The sequence below is a fragment of the Dendrobates tinctorius genome, unplaced genomic scaffold (genome assembly GCF_039654945.1).
Source record: "Dendrobates tinctorius isolate UK_male_01 unplaced genomic scaffold, ASM3965494v1 ptg000143l, whole genome shotgun sequence".
In the NCBI taxonomy this organism is placed as follows: Eukaryota; Metazoa; Chordata; class Amphibia; order Anura; family Dendrobatidae; genus Dendrobates; species Dendrobates tinctorius.
Genome location: NW_027361810.1, coordinates 10418710 through 10436215, shown reverse-complemented (window position 1 = coordinate 10436215; position 17506 = coordinate 10418710). Strand labels below are relative to the sequence as shown.

Sequence of the window (17506 nt, the reverse complement as noted above, 5' to 3'; positions counted from 1 at the left end):
CTTTGCCACAAGGGAAAACAGACAAACAAAGACCTTTGCTTCCCTGTCTCCAGCAGATCACCCAGACATACTGGATGCCCTCCAGGCCCCATGGAGATTCAAGCTGGCATACACCTTCCCTCCATTGATTCTCCTGCCACAAGTGATTCAGAAAATCAGTGAGGAAAAGGCGAGAGTAATCCTGATAGCACCTTTCTGGCCCAAGAGACCGTGGTTCTCGTGGCTACGAATTATGTCAGTGACAAATCCTTGGGTTCTCCCCTCAAACCCCAACCTACTCTCCCAAGGCCCTTTCTTCCACCCTCAAGTGGACAACTTACACTTGACGGCGTGGAACTTGAAAGGCACCTATTAAGATCAAGAGGGTTTTCGCAATCATTAATTACTACACTCCTGCAGAGCAGGAAGCAGTCCACAACCCAAATTTATAAGAGAATATGGAAGAAATTCCTTCAGTTTCATACAGCATCTCATACAGCAGAAGTCCCGATAGTCCCTATCTTAGAGTTCCTACAAAAGGGAAAGGAATTGGGCTTGTCAGTAAACTCACTGAAAGTACAGGTGTCTGCGTTGGGGGCACTGTATGGCCATAATATAGCAGGGAATAAGTGGATATCACGATTCATTACGGCATGTGAAAGAATAACTCCGGTTCACATACCCACAATCCCTACATGGGACTTAAACTTGGTGTTAGACGCCCTTACAGAAGAACCTTTTGAACCGATAGATACGATATCCCTTAAATATTTATCATTTAAGACGGCCCTCTTGGTAGCACTGACATCCGCTAGAGAGTGGGTGATATCCAGGCCCTGTCCATAGATCCATGCTTTTTGAAGGTATATCTGGATAAATTAATATTGAAGCCAGACCCCTCATACCTGCCTAAGGTATCAACAAGATACCATAGGTCTCAGGAGATACTCCTCCCAACCTTCTTTGAAGATCCCTCCACTCCGGAAGAGCAGAAATTCCACACTTTGGACGTCAGAAGAACTGTCCTAAAGTATATTGAAAGGTCCGAGAGCTGGAGGCAGTGTAGGGCTCTCTTCATTTCTTTTCAGGGCCGTAAAAAAGGGTATGGAGTCACAAAGAGCACCATTTCCCGATGGATCAGGGATGCCATTCGTTTAGCCTACTCTGCAAAAAATGAAGAACCTCCGGGAAACATCAGAGCACATTCCACCAGAGCAATGGCGGCTTCCTGGGCAGAGAGGGGAGACGTTCCAATTGAAACCATATGTAAGGCGGCAATTTGGTCATCCCATTCTACCTTCTATAGACACTGTAGACTTGATCTTTCGTCTACCTCTGACCTAAGCTTTGGCAGGACTGTCCTTGGCACGGTGGTCCCACCCAGGTGATGGTCTCTGGAATCTCTCCAGTGGGTGCTGTCGTGGTGAAGGGTAAAAAGCAAGATTGCTTACCGGTAATGCTCTTTTAATGGGTCCACGACAGCACCCGCTCACTTCCCTCCCTGCTACAAATATCAATATTAAAAGTATATCTGCTAAAGTTGGATAAGTAAAGTTATAAGTACAAGACATTGCCTAATCCTTGGCGGTCCTCCTGGTACTCTGAAATGCAAAACTGAGGAGGAAAGGCGGACCGCCCCCTTTTCTCTTTCCTGTAGGATTTCCTGTTCCAAATGGGGCGGATCCGATACCTCCAGTGGGTGCTGTCGTGGACTCATTAAAAGAGCATTACCGGTAAGTAATCCGGCTTTTCTCGTTCGCCTTATTGGGGGACACAGAGACCATGGGTGTAAGCTGCTGCCACTAGGAGGCTGACACTATGCACAAAAAATGGGTCTAATGAAAGACCCGTGTCCACCTCCTACTGACACTAAGCTAAACTGAGGAAATTCCTGCCGGTCAGTGGGGAGTACACTGCGGAGGAGGAGCTAACTTTTTTTGTGCATAGTATCAGCCTCCTAGTGGCAGCAGCGTACACCCATGGTCTCTGTGTCCCCCAATGAAGGCTCCGAGAAACAGATTTTACGGTAAGCAACCCAAAAATCCTGTTTTTTTTTCATTCCTCTTTGCATTAATTCCTGTGTAGCACCTGAAGGGTTAAAAAAAAAAATCCTGACCAGTTTTTGAAGTATTTGAGGGGAACAGTTTTCAAAATGTTGTCACCTTTGGGGAGTTTATAATATATTCCCCCCTCCCCCAGTTCACTTTAAATCTGAATAGGCTCCTAAAGAAACAGATTTTGTAAACTTGTTATGAAAATGAGAAATTGCTGCAAAATTTTTAACCCTTTGTCCATCCTAACAAAAACATTATTTTAAGAAAAGATGCTGATGTAAAGTAGAGATGTGGGAAATGTTTGTCATTGTGTTGTCTTTGTTTGGTCTAACTGTCTTGTTTAAGAGCATCAAAATGTAAAGTTTGAAATTGTGAAATTTTCGATATTTTCAAATATCGACCAAAATTTACCACAGACATAAAGTACAATATGTCACGAAAAAACACTCTGAATCGGTTATTACCACAGAACGTGACACTGATCACATTTAAAACATTTGTCCTGATCAGGAAGGTGAAAATTGGCTCCGTCACTAAAGGGTTAATGAGTGTTTGTTTTTGTTTTTTTTTTCTTGATTAGGACAAGAACTGCTGAGGAGCCTGTGTCTGATGAACCATCACACCGGTTCTGCACCGCCGGTAAGGCAGAGTTCAGAAAGCTATGAAGTGGACCGGTCACATCTGAAACCTGTGGCTGTAGTTGGCTCCTTTGAGCCCTGATAACGGGAGTCATGTCTGCTTCATGTGTAGCTGCTCTGGTTTAGCTCTGGGGTTTGAGCCCTCATGCCGGGGGGTGATGTCCAGCTTCATGTGAGGCTGCTCTGGGGTTTGAGCCCTGATGACGGGGGTGATGTCCGGCTTCATGTGATGCTGCTTTGGTTTAGTTCTGGGGTTTGAGCCCTGATGCCGGGTGTGATGTCCGGCTTCATGTGACGCTGCTCAGGTTTATTCTGGGGTTTGAGCCCTGATGCTGGGGGGTGATGTCCGGCTTCATGCGAGGCTGCTCAGGTTTAGCTCTGGGGTTTGAGCCCTCATGCCGGGGGTGATGTCCGGCTTCATGTGAGGCTGCTCTGGGGTTTGAGCCCTGATGACGGGGGTGCTGTCCGGCTTCATGTGATGGATGCTGCTTTGGTTTAGTTCTTGCCGGGTGTGATGTCTGGCTTCATGTGACGCTGCTCAGGTTTATTCTGGGATTTGAGCCCTCATGCCGGGGGTGATGTCCGGCTTCATGTGAGGCTGCTCTGGGGTTTGAGCCCTGATGACGGGGGTGATGTCTGGCTTCATGTGACACTGCTCTGGTTTATCTCTGGGGTTTATATTTTGCATTGGCGAATTTTGCTGCTACAAATGTGTCACTACCATTATTCTCACAAGCTGCTGTTTTATTTCAGAGGTCACCGCAGAAATCCAGTCCCAGTGCGACAAGTCTCAATGGCTGCAGCAAAAGGGAAGCCACAAACCCCAGGTCAGTGTGTGCAGACGCTAATGTTAGTAATGATGCCCTCACGTGCCGATCACGTCTTCCAGCCGCACTACTGTAGGAGTTTACATTAAAGCTAATTGTATATGGGGGAGAATATTTAAAGTGCAAAGTTATGAAATCTGATACATAATCCCATCTACTTTGCTGGTGATTTGTTATTTGGAGTCTTTGTAGAAAACATTTAGATGGCCCCCCTCACATGGTTTACTGGATACTTCTTGTTAGCAGTGCCTCATACAGCATATTCAGAAGTCCTAAGTAAACAAGCCCTTAACCCCTTTCCCACATTGGGCGTACATTTACGGTGATGTTGGACTCCCCTTGATGAGGGCTCTGGCAGTAAGCCATCTTTTCTGGGACATGTCAGCTGTTTTAAACAGCTGACATGTGCCCGGAACAGCTGCGGGTGGAATCGCGATCCACCTGCAGCTATTAACCCGTTACATGCCGCTGTCAAACTTTGACAACGGCATTTAACAAGCGCTTCCAGCAATCACGCCGGAAATCCACCCACCGGTGACCCACATCACGTGATCGCGGGTCACCGGTGGGTTGGCATAACAACCAGAGGTCTCTTGGAGACCTCTAAGGTTGTCAATGCCGGCTTGCTGCAAGCGCCACCCAGTGGTCAATGCTCATAGCAAGTGAGTGATTCTCCTACATAGAGACGATCTGACCATCGCCTCTATGTAGCAGAGCAGATCGGGTTGTGGAAGCTTCTAGTTTCCCATGGGACTATTAAAGCATGCCAAAAGTGTTCATAAAAAAAGTTTTTAAAAATATAATTACACATGAAAAGTCAAATCACCCCCCTCTCGCCTTATTCAAAATAAAACAATAAAAAAAAAAATCAAACATACACATATTTGGTTTAGCCGCGTTCAGAATCCTCCGATCTATCGGGGTTTTTTTGGTGATCGCGACATTGCATTAGAATGCAATAACAGGCGATCAAAAGATCGTGTCTGCACCAAAATGGTATCATTAAAAACGTCAGCTCGGTGCGCAAAAAAAATAAGCCCTCACCCAACCCGAGATCACGAAAAATTGATTGAGACGCTACTGGTATCGGAAAATGGCACAATCTTTGTTTTTTTTTTAAAAAAAAATTAGAATTGTTTTTTTTTCACCACTTCAATAAAAAAGAACCTAGACATGTTTGTCTATGACCTCATAATGACCTAGAGAATCATAATGGCAGGGCAGTTTTAGCATTTATTAGTGAACCTAGTAAAAAAGCCAAACAAAAAACAAGTGTGGGATTGCACTTTTTTTGCAATTTCACTGCACTTGGAATTTGTTTCCCGTTTTCTAGTAAACGACATGGTAATACCAATGGTGTCGTTCAAAAGTACAACTCGTCCTGCAAAAAACAAACCCTCACATGCCCATATTGATGGAAAAATAAAGTTATGGCTCTGGGAAGAAGGGGAGCAAAAAACAAAAATACCTCTGGGGGTTAAAGGGGATTTCCAGCAAAGAAAACTCTTATATACTGGTTGAGGTCTGACCACTGGACATTTTTATTCCCTGCAGAAGAGCGAACACTCAACCTCCGCTCCATTCATTACCTATGGGGCTGCTGGAAATCGCAGAGCCCAGTGCTCAGCAGCCTTAAAGGCAATGGATGGAGCGGTGGTTGAGCGTGCGCTCTTCTGCATCACTCTACCAGGGATAAAAGTTATTCTGCTGATTGGTGAGAAACCTGAGGTCGGACCCCCACTGATCTAGAAGTTATCTTCACTGGACAATCCCTTTAAAATAAAGGGGGTTTTTTTGTAGTCTCCAAATGCTTGTATTTGTGTAAAAATAACAATATCCTCCGGGTCAGCTTCAACTCTCAGATACTGACCTTGTCTGTGTTTTGGCTGCAGTGGTGACATCTCAACTGCTGCAGCCAATCGCTAAGTTCACCGGCTCGTGCTATCTACATATCTATAATCGCTGAGCTCAGTGATCGGTTGCAGCGGTAATGTGCACTGTAGTCATGATGTCATTATTGCAACCAGAACACAGACTGGAGTGGTGGAAGAGAGCCTGCGCTGGACCTGGGAAAGGCGAGTACCATCTGTTTTTAGTTTACACGACTGCCTTTGTTTGGGGACGAGCTTTTTTAAAAGTGGAACTCTCCTTTATGCATGTACCCCACATACCTACATAGCGGCTCTTGCTTCCTAAATAAGGGGGGCCTTATCTGGGCAAGTCTTGCCTACACTTGTCGAGGATAAAACCTCTAAAGCAATTTTGTCCGAATCCTCAAAATGCATCAGACGTCTCTGCAGTTATTTTCTCTGGCCTGGAAAGTAAAGGACCCCGGGGCAACTCGTCATTAAACCTGCCGAGTGCTGCTGTGTTGTGTAAAAGTAACATTTATATAGTAAAAGTTATATAATTCGATTTCTCTCAGCAGATTGCCTCTTTGTCCAGAGGAACAACTGAATCCATTCAAGACGCCCCCTCTCCATCAGAGTCCTGTGATCCCTCCGCAGCAGGAGCGCAGCACCGACCCCATCCGCTTTCACATTCTGTCCAGTGCGCCGGAGTCTGCCTTGGTCATGTGATGAACGCCGCCACCTCCTGCTCAAAATCTACCTCAACAACTGACGTGGGCACTGACCAATATATCTGTGACACTGGGTGTAGGGTCGGGAGACCTCGCGCGGTCATCACTGAGCTTCCAGAAGTAAATGCAATACCCCAAGGAGCAATCCAAGATGCATCTATTTTTCTAAAGCGTTAAGTGCCTGGGATGAAAGTGTCCGATGGGAGTTGTGCTGCTTTTTAATGTTGAGCAGTGGGTTACTTGCCATGTTTTGGGTTATAGGAACCAACCGGTCCTGGAATCGTCCTATTCCTCGCACATCAGAGACCTTGGGTCCGTGCACATCCCGGTCCAGGATTTCAGGATGACGCCTGCTGTCGTTTCTGCTGTTTGTGGTTGAGTTTAGATTTTGCCAAAATTATATATTGTTAATAAATAATGGTGGAAAACTCCTGCGAGAGCTGACACGTCTTACTCCGGCCGAGCTCCTTGAGCAGCGCTGTAAGCTCTTTGGACCAGTCGTTAAATGCTGCAGTTATGGGGGTCCTCTGACGTCCTGGGCTGAGGCTCATGGCATCCAAGAGGGAGTTTATAGGCAATCGGTGATCATTGCAGGAAAGGTCACAAATAGAAATGAAAAGTTGCATTAAATGCATTAATATTTCACGATTCATTTTGATTATGTAATACCAGTATCAAATCTACCACTTCAGGGGTGAAGCTGTGTCCTCCGTGTGAATTCCCAATCTCTGGACTGCAACGTTGAGCCACGCGGCTGGGGGCCACTGGTTGGAGACCACTGATGAGTGATCACACGACCGCAGCTTATAGTCTCCAGTAGTGGGTTAGTGACCCGGCATCCTTTCATCATGAATGCCTATTCACACAGTTACACCTCATCAGCTGATGGCCCCCCGCCCGTCCCTCCATGCTACCGTTCTGCTCAGTAAGTGGCTTTTTTTGAAGCCGTTCTTCAGGCGGCGGCTCAGGTTCAGTAGCGGGTCTACAGCTGACAATATTTAGCAAGTACAAAAATAAGACGGAGCAGTGACACCCCTCCCCCCTCTCTCCCGCACAGCTGGGGTGTCATATTGAGAGACCCCAGGACGCCAAGTCCTCCCAGGGAAAGCTGCAGCTGTCACAGCGCAGGGGACAGAGTATCCCGGCATGTACCACATAGGGAAGCGGTCGCTGCTGGGGCAGAGACCCTCAATATGCCGTAAGGATCATTGCTTCCAAATTGTGCACTCATCTGCAGTTGTTTTTGTGCAAACATTAAAAAAAAAAAAAAATCGTCATGTTTTACTTATGGATCCATTGCATTGGGTGAAATCTGCAGAGAAAATCCTCAGGAATGAGCGCCCTGCAGATCTAAGAATCTGTGCTGCACCCACCGATACATTCTGCAATCTATGATAGCTGTGCAGGGCCGACCCCCGAGGCTTCCGCCGCAGATTTGACGATATGCTTAGGATGCCGCATATGGGGGGGGGGGGGGGGGTGTCAGCAGTGGTCCCACCTCTGGAATTCTCACCAATCCTGAGAATGGAGGAGCAGCGAACTTGACTTTCCTCTGTAAAATGCCCCCGCTCTGCGTTCTATCACTGACATGACGACGCTTTGCGGATGCTGCACGTTGGGCAGGACGTAAATTGATTTAAGCTTGTCTACACCCACTGGCTCAGAGACAACTGAAAATTAGAGAGAGAGCATGGAAAGGGAAAAATTAGTGAAAATGCAGAATGTCAGTACTATAATAGGCAGAAATAAGGTTAATTGTCTTGTACCCACAACTTATTCTGAACAGTCATCTGAAATGACAGGTACACATTTAGGGTTTGCCTCCTTCACACAACGCTCTCTGCTATGATGCATAACATGGTGCTGAACAGAACAGTATCTGAAGTTATGGGGCCACACGATGTAGGGCTTAGAGCCACAGGTGGCCCCTGAAGCAGCAGTAATGGGACACTGCTCCTAGTGAATAGCAGCCCCGTACATCATCTGGTGCCAGTTACTTCAGTGACAGGTGCCCTTCACTATCCTGCCATGCCGACCTCGCGTGTAATAAATGTCATTAGTCAGCAAGCACCCAGATGACAAACTGGCGCAGGTGGTTGTCATTGTCTCTGCACTACCTGTCAGTCATGGCACATTCCTACATTCTGACTCTTAGGCCCTCTTTCCAGGACTGACCCCCCTAACAGCACCATGGAGGACGTCCTCCTCCTCCTTACAGGGACAGGAAAGCACACGAGAGGTTAAAAGGCCCCGTCCCACCCCTTTCCCTCAGTGTCTTTCCTGTCCCTGCACGGAGGGACATACGAGAGGAGCAGGATTACCTGAGGGCGCAGGGGGATCGGGCGGCCGGTCCAATCCTTCCCCCTGTCAGGATGCCCAGGGCCGACACTTCCCGGTGGGGAGTCCCTCTGCCCCAAAGCCAGGAGCAGGACGTCGCTCCTGGAGGAAGCCGCTCCTCCCGGTGGGAGGCTCTCGGCTCTAGGCTGCGCGGCAGTCGCCCGGGTCCCCGCAGGCAGCGAGCGATGCCGGCGCGACATAGAGACCACGCGGTGGTTGCGGCTGGAAGCGCTTGCCCCGCACGCAGCCGGTGGTGAGAGATCCCGGGGCAGCTGGAGCCAGGTCCCCGCAATGGGCGCCGGCATTGCAAGATGCTCAGTGGGCGGGGCTTCAGAACAGGAAGCGGAAGTGGCCAGCGCACGGCGATGACGTCACGCGCCGATTTGAAAACAGCGCGCCAGCAGCTCGCCGCATCAGCAGCTCTCACCGCACGCCAGCAGCTCACCGCAGACCAGGAGATCACCGCACACTAGCAGCTCACCGCAGGCAACAGCTGCTTCACTGGTATGGACCCAGAGGCACCAGCCGACAGAGGGGTAAGTGTGCCTGGCGCAATCCAACCCCCACACGGCCTTCTCCGCAGCCCAGGACAACTGACCCGACTATCCCTGTTCTGTATCGTACAGGAGAAGGGTACCCCAGCCCCCCCGACAGAGGTTAAGGACTCGGTAAAGGCCACATCTAAGTCTGTCAGATGCCCGGTTTGCAGGGTAAAGCTGTCAGACAACTATACCAAGACTCTCTGTGGACCCTGCACGTCAAGGGTCGTAAGAGACGAGCAGCCGTCCCTCCTGGCCGAGATGCGATCCTTGATTCGGGAGGAAGTACAGGCCTCCAGATCCAGTCTCTCACGGCAGCAGTCCCCTAGTCCGGGGCCAAGCCGGAAGCGGCCGAGGTGGGAGATGGAGCTAGCCTCGGAGACGAGTTCGCCTGAAGGGTCAGACCCCTGGGACTCGGATCCCGAGGAGGGGGAGATCCCGACTGACAGGAGGGACCAAGGCAGGAAATACCTGTTTAGGTTAGAGGACACCGAGGACTTGGTGCAGGCGGTAAGGAACACCATGCAGATAGAGGATGTTCCAAAACCGCAGTCCCGACAGGACCTGATGTTTGGGGGACTGGTCGCTCGGAAACAAACTGTGTTCCCTGTAAGCGAACACATTAAGACAATGGTCCTAGAAGAATGGAGAGAGGCAGAACGGCGACTTGTACTGTCTCGGGACTTTAAGAGCTGACTGCCCTTTGACCCAGAGGAAACACGATTGTGGGAGGAAATTCCTAAAATCGATGTTCCTGTAGCTAGGGTGACCAAAAAAAACGCCATCCCCTTTGAGGACTCAAGTCTCAGAGACCCGATGGACCGGAAGGCGGATATTCTGTTAAAGAGAACATGGGAATCGGCAGCTGCCCTTACTAAGGTTAACATAGCAGCCACCTCAGTGGCCAGGTCCATGTTCCTATGGGTGGGGCAGTTGGAAGAGCATTTATCCAACAAGACCCCTAGATCTGAGATCCTAGCTTCCCTCCCTCTGATGAAATCAGCCACTGCGTTCCTTTCAGATATATCGGCTGAATCAGTAAGATTCGCAGCCAGAAACAGCTCCCTTTCCAACGCAGCTAGGCGAGCGGTTTGGCTGAAGTCTTGGTCTGGGGATAACGCTCCATCCCCTTTTCAGGCTCAAGGGTGTTCGGGCCAGCTCTAGATAGCATCCTAGAGCAGGTGTCTGACAAAAACAAGGGGTTTCCAGAAGAAAAACCAAAGCGTCCCCAGTCCTTTCGTAGAGGGTCCTTTTTCAGGAGACAGACCGATTTTAGGAGCCAGGGTAGATCCAACAGGGGCTCCTTTAGAAACACTCAGAACCAAGGGGGGAGAAGCAAGGCCCCTCTTTTTGCATCATCCTCCAGGTCCAGAAGGCAATGACGCCATAGGTGTCGGGGGAAGACTGCGACGATTCGCAGAAAGGTGGCGCCAGGTAACCCAGAACCGGTGGGTCCTCAGAACCATCACAGAAGGGTACAGCATAGAATGTTATTCCCCTCCCCCCGACAGATACATCGCCCCCACCGTAGTCCCGGAAGACTCTACCATGTGGGCAGACCTACAGGACCTGCTCCGGTCAGAGGTCATAGTGCCAGTTCCGCAGCAGGAGAGGGGAAAAGGTCATTACTCTTCCCTATTCTCCATTACAAAACCATCTGGCGAGGCCAGAGCAATTATAAACTTAAAACCCCTAAATGCTTGGGTGGTATACAAAAGGTTTCGAATGGAATCAATTCGCTCAGCGATTTCAAGTTATAGACAGGGATGCTGTCATGTGTACTCTGGACCTGAAGAGTGCATACTATCAGGTCCCCATCCATCCCGCATCTCAAAGCCTATTAAGATTCGCAATCAGTCTACCATCCCGGACCTTCCAGTTCCAGTGCCTTCCGTTCGGGCTGGCTTCGGCCCCCCCGAATATTTACAAAGCTGGTAGCGGAGGTGGTAGCCTACCTGAGAAAGCAGGGAGTCATTATAATACCGTATCTAGACGACTTTCTCCTAGTCGCAGGATCAGAAGAAAGGCTCATCCAGGACAGAAGCCGAACGATCAGAACACTGGAGTATCTCGGCTGGCTGATCAACGACCAGAAGTCAGACCTAAAACCAGAAAGCAGGAAGATCTTCCTGGGAGTCCTTCTGGATTCAAGAGACAGAATATCCCGGCTACCGAGAAAAAAGCAGCAGACAATTCAAGACAGAACCAAGGGACTACTGAGACACCGCTCCTCCATAAGAGGTGCAATGGAAGTTCTGGGTCTGATGACTGCTTGCATTCCATGCGTCAGATGGGCCCAGTCCCATTCGAGGCCCCTGCAAAAGGAAATCCTCGCAGAATGGAACAGGCGTCAGGATTCTCTCGACGGGCCCATATCCTTACCAGACACTGTAAGAAGATCCCTGCGGTGGTGGATACAGCCCCAGAACTTAAAGGTGGGCGTGCTATGGACAACCTCGCCGTACGTGGTAATTACCACAGACGCCAGTACGTGGGGATGGGGAGAATTTTTCAAGGAAGATGGCCGGTCAGCATCAGAAGAAGATCCTCCAACTTCAGGGAGCTCTATGCGGTCTGGGAAGCCCTGCGTCAGAACCGGTCGGTAGTGAGAAATCGACATGTCCGGATATTGTCCGACAACACAACGGCAGTCTCATTCCTGAAACACCAGGGAGGTCCGAGACATCGACCACTCCAGGCACTCGCAGGTCGAATATTCGCCTGGGCAGAAGAGGTGGTCCTCTCCATAACGGCAATCCACCTAGAGGGTTCTCAGAACGTAGTAGCAGACTATCTAGATGGCGGGTCAGCCCGACAGAGTGGGAGTTAAACGAAGAAATCTTCCATCAGCTTTGTCAGCTAAGGGGAACCCCCAGTATAGACCTGTTTGCAAACCGGAAGAACTCAAAGGTTGCCAGATTCTACTCCTTGAACCCAGCAGATCACCCGGACGGAGTAGATGCCCTGAGCCAGGCCTGGACGGAACCTCTCTTGTATGCATTCCCGCCACTGGCACTGATACCAGCGGTACTCAGGAAGATCTGCGAGGACCGCGCATCGGTGATATTAATAGTGCCATACTGGCCAAAGAGAAGCTGGTTTCCGCTGCTAGGAGCCATGGCAGTAGGAAACCCAGTCGAGCTACCCCTGAAGGGAGATGTTATCCACCAGGGGCCGATTCGCCATCCAGACCCAGCAAGGCTACGCCTCTCGGCATGGATCCTGAAAGGGACATCCTGAGAGCAAAGGGCTTATCTGAGCAGGTCATATCCACTCTACTGGCCAGCAGGAAACCGGTAACATCGGCAATCTACAGAAAAATATGGAAGAGATTCTGCCTGGAAGGTGGCAGGTCCGACCTCTCGGCAGGTACCCCTGACCTCCCTAGTGTCCTAGACTTTCTGCAGTCGGGATATAATAAGGGGCTTAAACCCAGCACGTTAAAGGTCCAGATCTCGGCTTTGAGCGCCTTCTTCGACTACCCTTTAGCCTCCCATCCTTGGGTGGTAAGATTCATAAAGGCCACACAGTGTCTTCGTCCAACAATTAGGCAGCTCACCCTGCCCTGGGACCTCGGCCTGGTACTCAGATCTTTATGTAGGGACCCCTACATGCCTAGTGATAGAATGTCCATTTCGACTCTCTCTCGAAAGACGGCTTTCCTCGTAGCCATCACCACGGCCAAAAGAATAGGGGAGGTCCAGGCCCTGTCCACCAAAGATCCATATCTCCAGATCAGAGACGATCATATAACCTTAAGATTAGATCCGGCTTTTATCGCCAAGGTAGCCTCTTACCAGAATATAAATCAGGAGATAGTGCTACCATCCTTCTACAGCAATCCCCGCAATGAGAAAGAACAGCGTCTCCACTCCCTAGACGTAAGACGGGCAGTTATAAGCTATCTAGAGGCCACCAGTGACTGGCGTATTGACTCAAACTTGTTCATCCTCTTCGGGGGTAAAAATAGGGGGAGAAAAGCCTTTAAGGCGTCCATCGCTAGATGGATCACATCAGTAATTTCAGACGCCTTCCAGTCGGAAGGCGCCAACCCACCAGATACCTTAAGGGCCCACTCTACTAGGGCAGTTTCAGCCTCCTGGCTGAGCGCGCAGGCGCCTCAGTCGAGCAGATTTGTAGAGCGGCAACCTGGGCCAGCCTGAATACATTTTGCAAGCACTACAAACTTGACGTGCTATCAGGCCAACATACCGCATTTGGGAGAAAAATTCTCCAGGCGGTGATCCCACCCTGAGGAGGTGCTTTGGTACTCTCCATGGTGCTGTCAGGGGGACGTCCTGGAAAATAGGTATTAGACCTACCGGTAATGATGTTTCCAGGAGTCCATCCTGACAGCACGGGTAGTTCCCTCCCTGTTATGTTATGTTTTGTTAAGTTATGTCATATGGTGCAATATGATGATACCATTAAAAGAGTTATAGCATTATCCACGCTGTGGTTCTTGTTAAGTCACTGAGGGAAAGGGGTGGGACGGGGCCTTTTAACCTCTCGTGTGCTTTCCTGTCCCTGTAAGGAGGAGGAGGACGTCCTCCATGGTGCTGTCAGGATGGACTCCTGGAAACATCATTACCGGTAGGTCTAATACCTATTTTCACACTTCAGTCATTTGGCGTCAGTCAAAATCCGCCCTTTTGAGGAAAAAAAACAGATTCGCCATTTTTTTTGGCGGAATCCGTTTTTTTTCCCCCATAGACTTGCATTAGCGAAAGATTGCGATGGATGGTCGTCCGTTCCATCCGAAATTTGACGGATCCGTCGGAATTTAGGCCTCCGCAGTCTGGAGTAGTCAGACTTTGTAACGTTTTTTGCGTTGAAGAGGCGGATCGCGGTGGATCTGTCGCGTCAGCCTTTTGCCATAATGGCCGCCTATGGGTGGCGGATCCATCACTGACGGAATCCAGTGACGGATTCCGTTCTTTTAAACTGAGCATGCCCGGAAAAATTTCCATTCATTTAATTTAACCCCAAAAGCCGTTCTGGCACAGAAAAATCTCTCCCTCTCCTGTTCATTGACTGGACATTCAGGAAACTGGCCAGAGCAGAAACACAGGGCAAGTATTCTACTACTGAACCAGGAGGATCAGGATGAAAACATTGGTAGAACAATCCTAGAGTACTGAAGGAGATAGCAGAAGAAAATTTTGAACCCCTCTCCATAATCTTTGAAAATTCTTGGAGAACAGGAGAAGTCCCAGAAGACTGGAGAAGAGCAAATGTTCCCGTCTTCAAAAAGGGGAAGAAGGTGGACCCAGGCAACAATAGGCCGGTGAGTCTGACTTCTATACCAGGAAAGATCTTTGAGCAAATTATTAAACAACATGTATGTCAGTACCTGGATAAGAATGAAGTGATTAAACAGAGTCAGCATGGGTTTGTAACTAATAAGTCATGTCAGACTAACTTAATTTCCTTCTATAACAGAATCACTGACTGGATGGATCAGGGAAATGCTGTAGATATAGTACATCTTGACCAGCAAAGCATTTGACAAAGTATCTCACACAATCCTTATTGAAAAAATGGCTAAGTATGGAATGGACAAGGCAACTGTTAGGTGGATTCATAACTGGCTTCGTGATCGGACCCAAAGAGTGGTCGTAAATGGCTGCACATCCAGTTGGAAGAATGTCTCAAGTGGGGTCCCACAGGGCTCTGTCCAGGGCCCTGTATTGTTCAACATCTTTATCAATGATTTAGATGAAGGAATTGAGGGTAAACTGATTAAATTTGCTGATGACACAAAGCTAGGAGGGATAGCTAATACTAGAGAAGAGAGAGAGAGGATTCAAAAAGATATAAATAAACTGGAGAAGTGGGCAGCAACTAACAGAATGGTATTTAACAGGGAGAAATGCAAAGTACTACATCTGGGCAATAAAAATGAAAAAAGCATATAGAGAATGGGAGGAATAGGGCTAAGTAACAGCACATGTGAAAAAGACTTGGGTATACTAATAGATCACAGACTGAATATGAGGCAACAGTGTGATGCAGCAGCAAAAAAGGCAAATGCAATTCTAGGATGTATTCACAGAAGCATACAGTCTAGATCACGTGAAGTCATTATTTCCCTCTACTCCTCTTTGGTCAGACCTCATCTGGAATACTGTGTCCACTTTTGGGCGCCACATTTAAAAAAAAAAAGACATCAACAAACTGGAGCAAGTTCAGAAAAGAGCGACCAGAATGGTGACCGGTCTGCAAACCCTGTCTTATGAGGAAAGGTTGCAGGATTTGGGAATGTTTAGTTTGCAAAAGAGAAGACTGAGAGGAGACTTAATAGCTGTCTACAAATATCTCAAGGGCTGTCACATTGTAGAAGGATCAACTTTATTCTCATTTGCACAAGGAAAGACTAGAAGCAATGGGATGAAACTGAATGGGAGGAGACACAGATTAGATATTAGAAAAAACTTTTTTTTTTTTTAATCAGATAAATTTTTATTAATGAAGACAATTATAACATGACATCAAGCTATTGTTCACATATAATCATATTTTTATGAACAAAATCCCCCCCTTCGAGACCCCCTCAGTGTCTTCCTCATTTCCCATCCGATATTCTTTCCCAAATCCATATACACTTGTATAGTATGAACATCATCTATAACATAATACATCCTCCCCACAAATCTAATTCCATTCTACCCATGGCTGCCATATCTTCTGAAATATGTCGAGTTTATTTCTCTTAGTATAAATACTTTTTTTCCAATAAAATTACGTGATCCGCTTGCGTGAGAAAGTCTCGTCTAGTCGGAGGCTCTTCTCTGATCCAGAACCGAGCGATCAATTTCCTTGCTATGAATAACAATCTAGCAATCGCCAGTTTGACCATAGATACCGCTGCTAATTCTTCCACATAACCTAATATACAAACCAAATGGTCTCTGGGAATTACACACCTATATATTCAAACCGATTCAATACAACTGTCCAGAAGGTAGACAATCTAGGGCAATGCCACAGCATGTGTAACATGTCTGCCCGTTCCTGCGAACATCGTGAACACTCGGAATCGGACCTCAAACCCATCTTGAACAGTCTAGCTGGAGTTCTGTACGCTCTATGAATCGCGTATAATTGAGACATCCTCCCAGGTTCGCTCATAGAGATCTTAGGCACATATTCTAAAATAGATTCCCATCTATCGTCATTTATCTCTCCCAGTTCAGCTTCCCATTTCACTCTAGACTTGATGGGATGTTTGACTAGAAAGGTGAATAATAAATCTCTATACACTTCTGAGATTGCCCCCCTTGTCCCGCTGTTCTCCAAAATGGAAGCCAGCGTGATATCAATCTGGATCTCAATAAGTTTTCTCCGACATTGCGACTGATACGCATGCTGAATTCTTTTATAATTATATAAATTTAAATGTGATAGCTGGAATTCTGTTTGTAACTCCACGAAACACTTAGGTCTCCCCTGACCCATTAGCTGACCCATCCTTCTGATTCCTGCCTCTCTCCAGGGCCCAAATCCCTTCATTTGCTTAAATTCTTGTAAATTTGTTATCCCGTATTTGGTAAGGCCTATGACACCCCTAATCTGTTTTAACTTTTTCCCATACCTTATGAATTAGGAGAACAGTAGGAAACAGAGAACCCAGTTTCAAAAATTGCCCCTCTTCCAAACTCTCAGAGGCCATTTTCCAATCAAATATCTCAAACTACTGGGCGATTGTTCCCTTCCCGTCTCCTCCCCCCATCCTCCAATATGCTGACATTGTGCTGATAAAAAATATACCCAGGGGTTAGGGAGCGCTAAGCCTCCCTCCTTTGGCCTCTGCAAAGTTTCTTGTTTAAACCGTGGGCTCCCCCCCCCCCCCCCCCCCCCATATTCGCCAAACAGCGATTTAATTTTGCGGAACCTACTCTGCGAGATCCAAATTGGAGAATTATGCAGTACATATAACAGCTGTGGCATCACCATCATCTTTAAAAGGTTCACCCTTCCAATTACAGAAAGATGTAATTTATTCCATGCCGAAATTTTGGAACGTATTTTTTTGTAACAAAGGGCTTAGATTAAGTTCTTCAAACCTCATCAGAGGAAGGGCGATTTGTATCCCCAAATATTTAAATCTTGAAACTACCTTCAATTTTGCTGACATTTCCACCTCCCCTAGAAAAAACTTTTTGACAGAGTGATCAATGAGTGGAACAGGCTGCCACGAGAGGTGGTGAGTTCTCTTTCAATAGAAGTCTTCAAACAGAGGCTGGACAGACATCTGTCTGGGATGATTTAGTGAATCCTGCTTTGAGCAGGGGGTTGGACCAGATGGCCCAGGAGGTCCCTTCCAACTCTACCATTCTATGATTCTAGCGAAAGTGGAGGGTTGCAGTGCATGCAGATGCTGGAGGAAACTTACATGTTTTTAAGTCAGATGATTAAGATTTTCGAAATATATTTAGTCCACAGGGTCCAAATTCTTATGAATTTACAAGTTACAAATTCTTATTGGATGTAGTACGTGAAGCTGAATAGAAGGTTCTCAAATTTTTCACCAAACCTGAGAATGAACTTA

The 17506-nt window shown here is 47.7% G+C and overlaps 1 protein-coding gene across 2 annotated transcripts in view; it reads left to right on the top strand.

Annotated features, from left to right (window-relative positions):
- TTLL4 (tubulin tyrosine ligase like 4) overlaps positions 1-6509 on the top strand; it is a 48166-nt gene extending 41657 nt beyond the window's left edge. The window contains exons 17-19 of one of the 2 annotated variants that reach the window (XM_073545437.1): positions 2614-2672; positions 3425-3498; positions 5927-6509. In XM_073545437.1, coding sequence (XP_073401538.1) covers positions 2614-2672; positions 3425-3498; positions 5927-6077 — 284 coding nt within the window. In that variant the 3' untranslated portion in view covers positions 6078-6509. Of the gene's footprint in view, positions 1-2613; positions 2673-3424; positions 3499-5923 lie in introns of both variants that reach the window. The other variant, XM_073545436.1, reaches the window with a different exon arrangement.
- The last annotated feature ends 10997 nt before the right edge of the window (positions 6510-17506 follow it).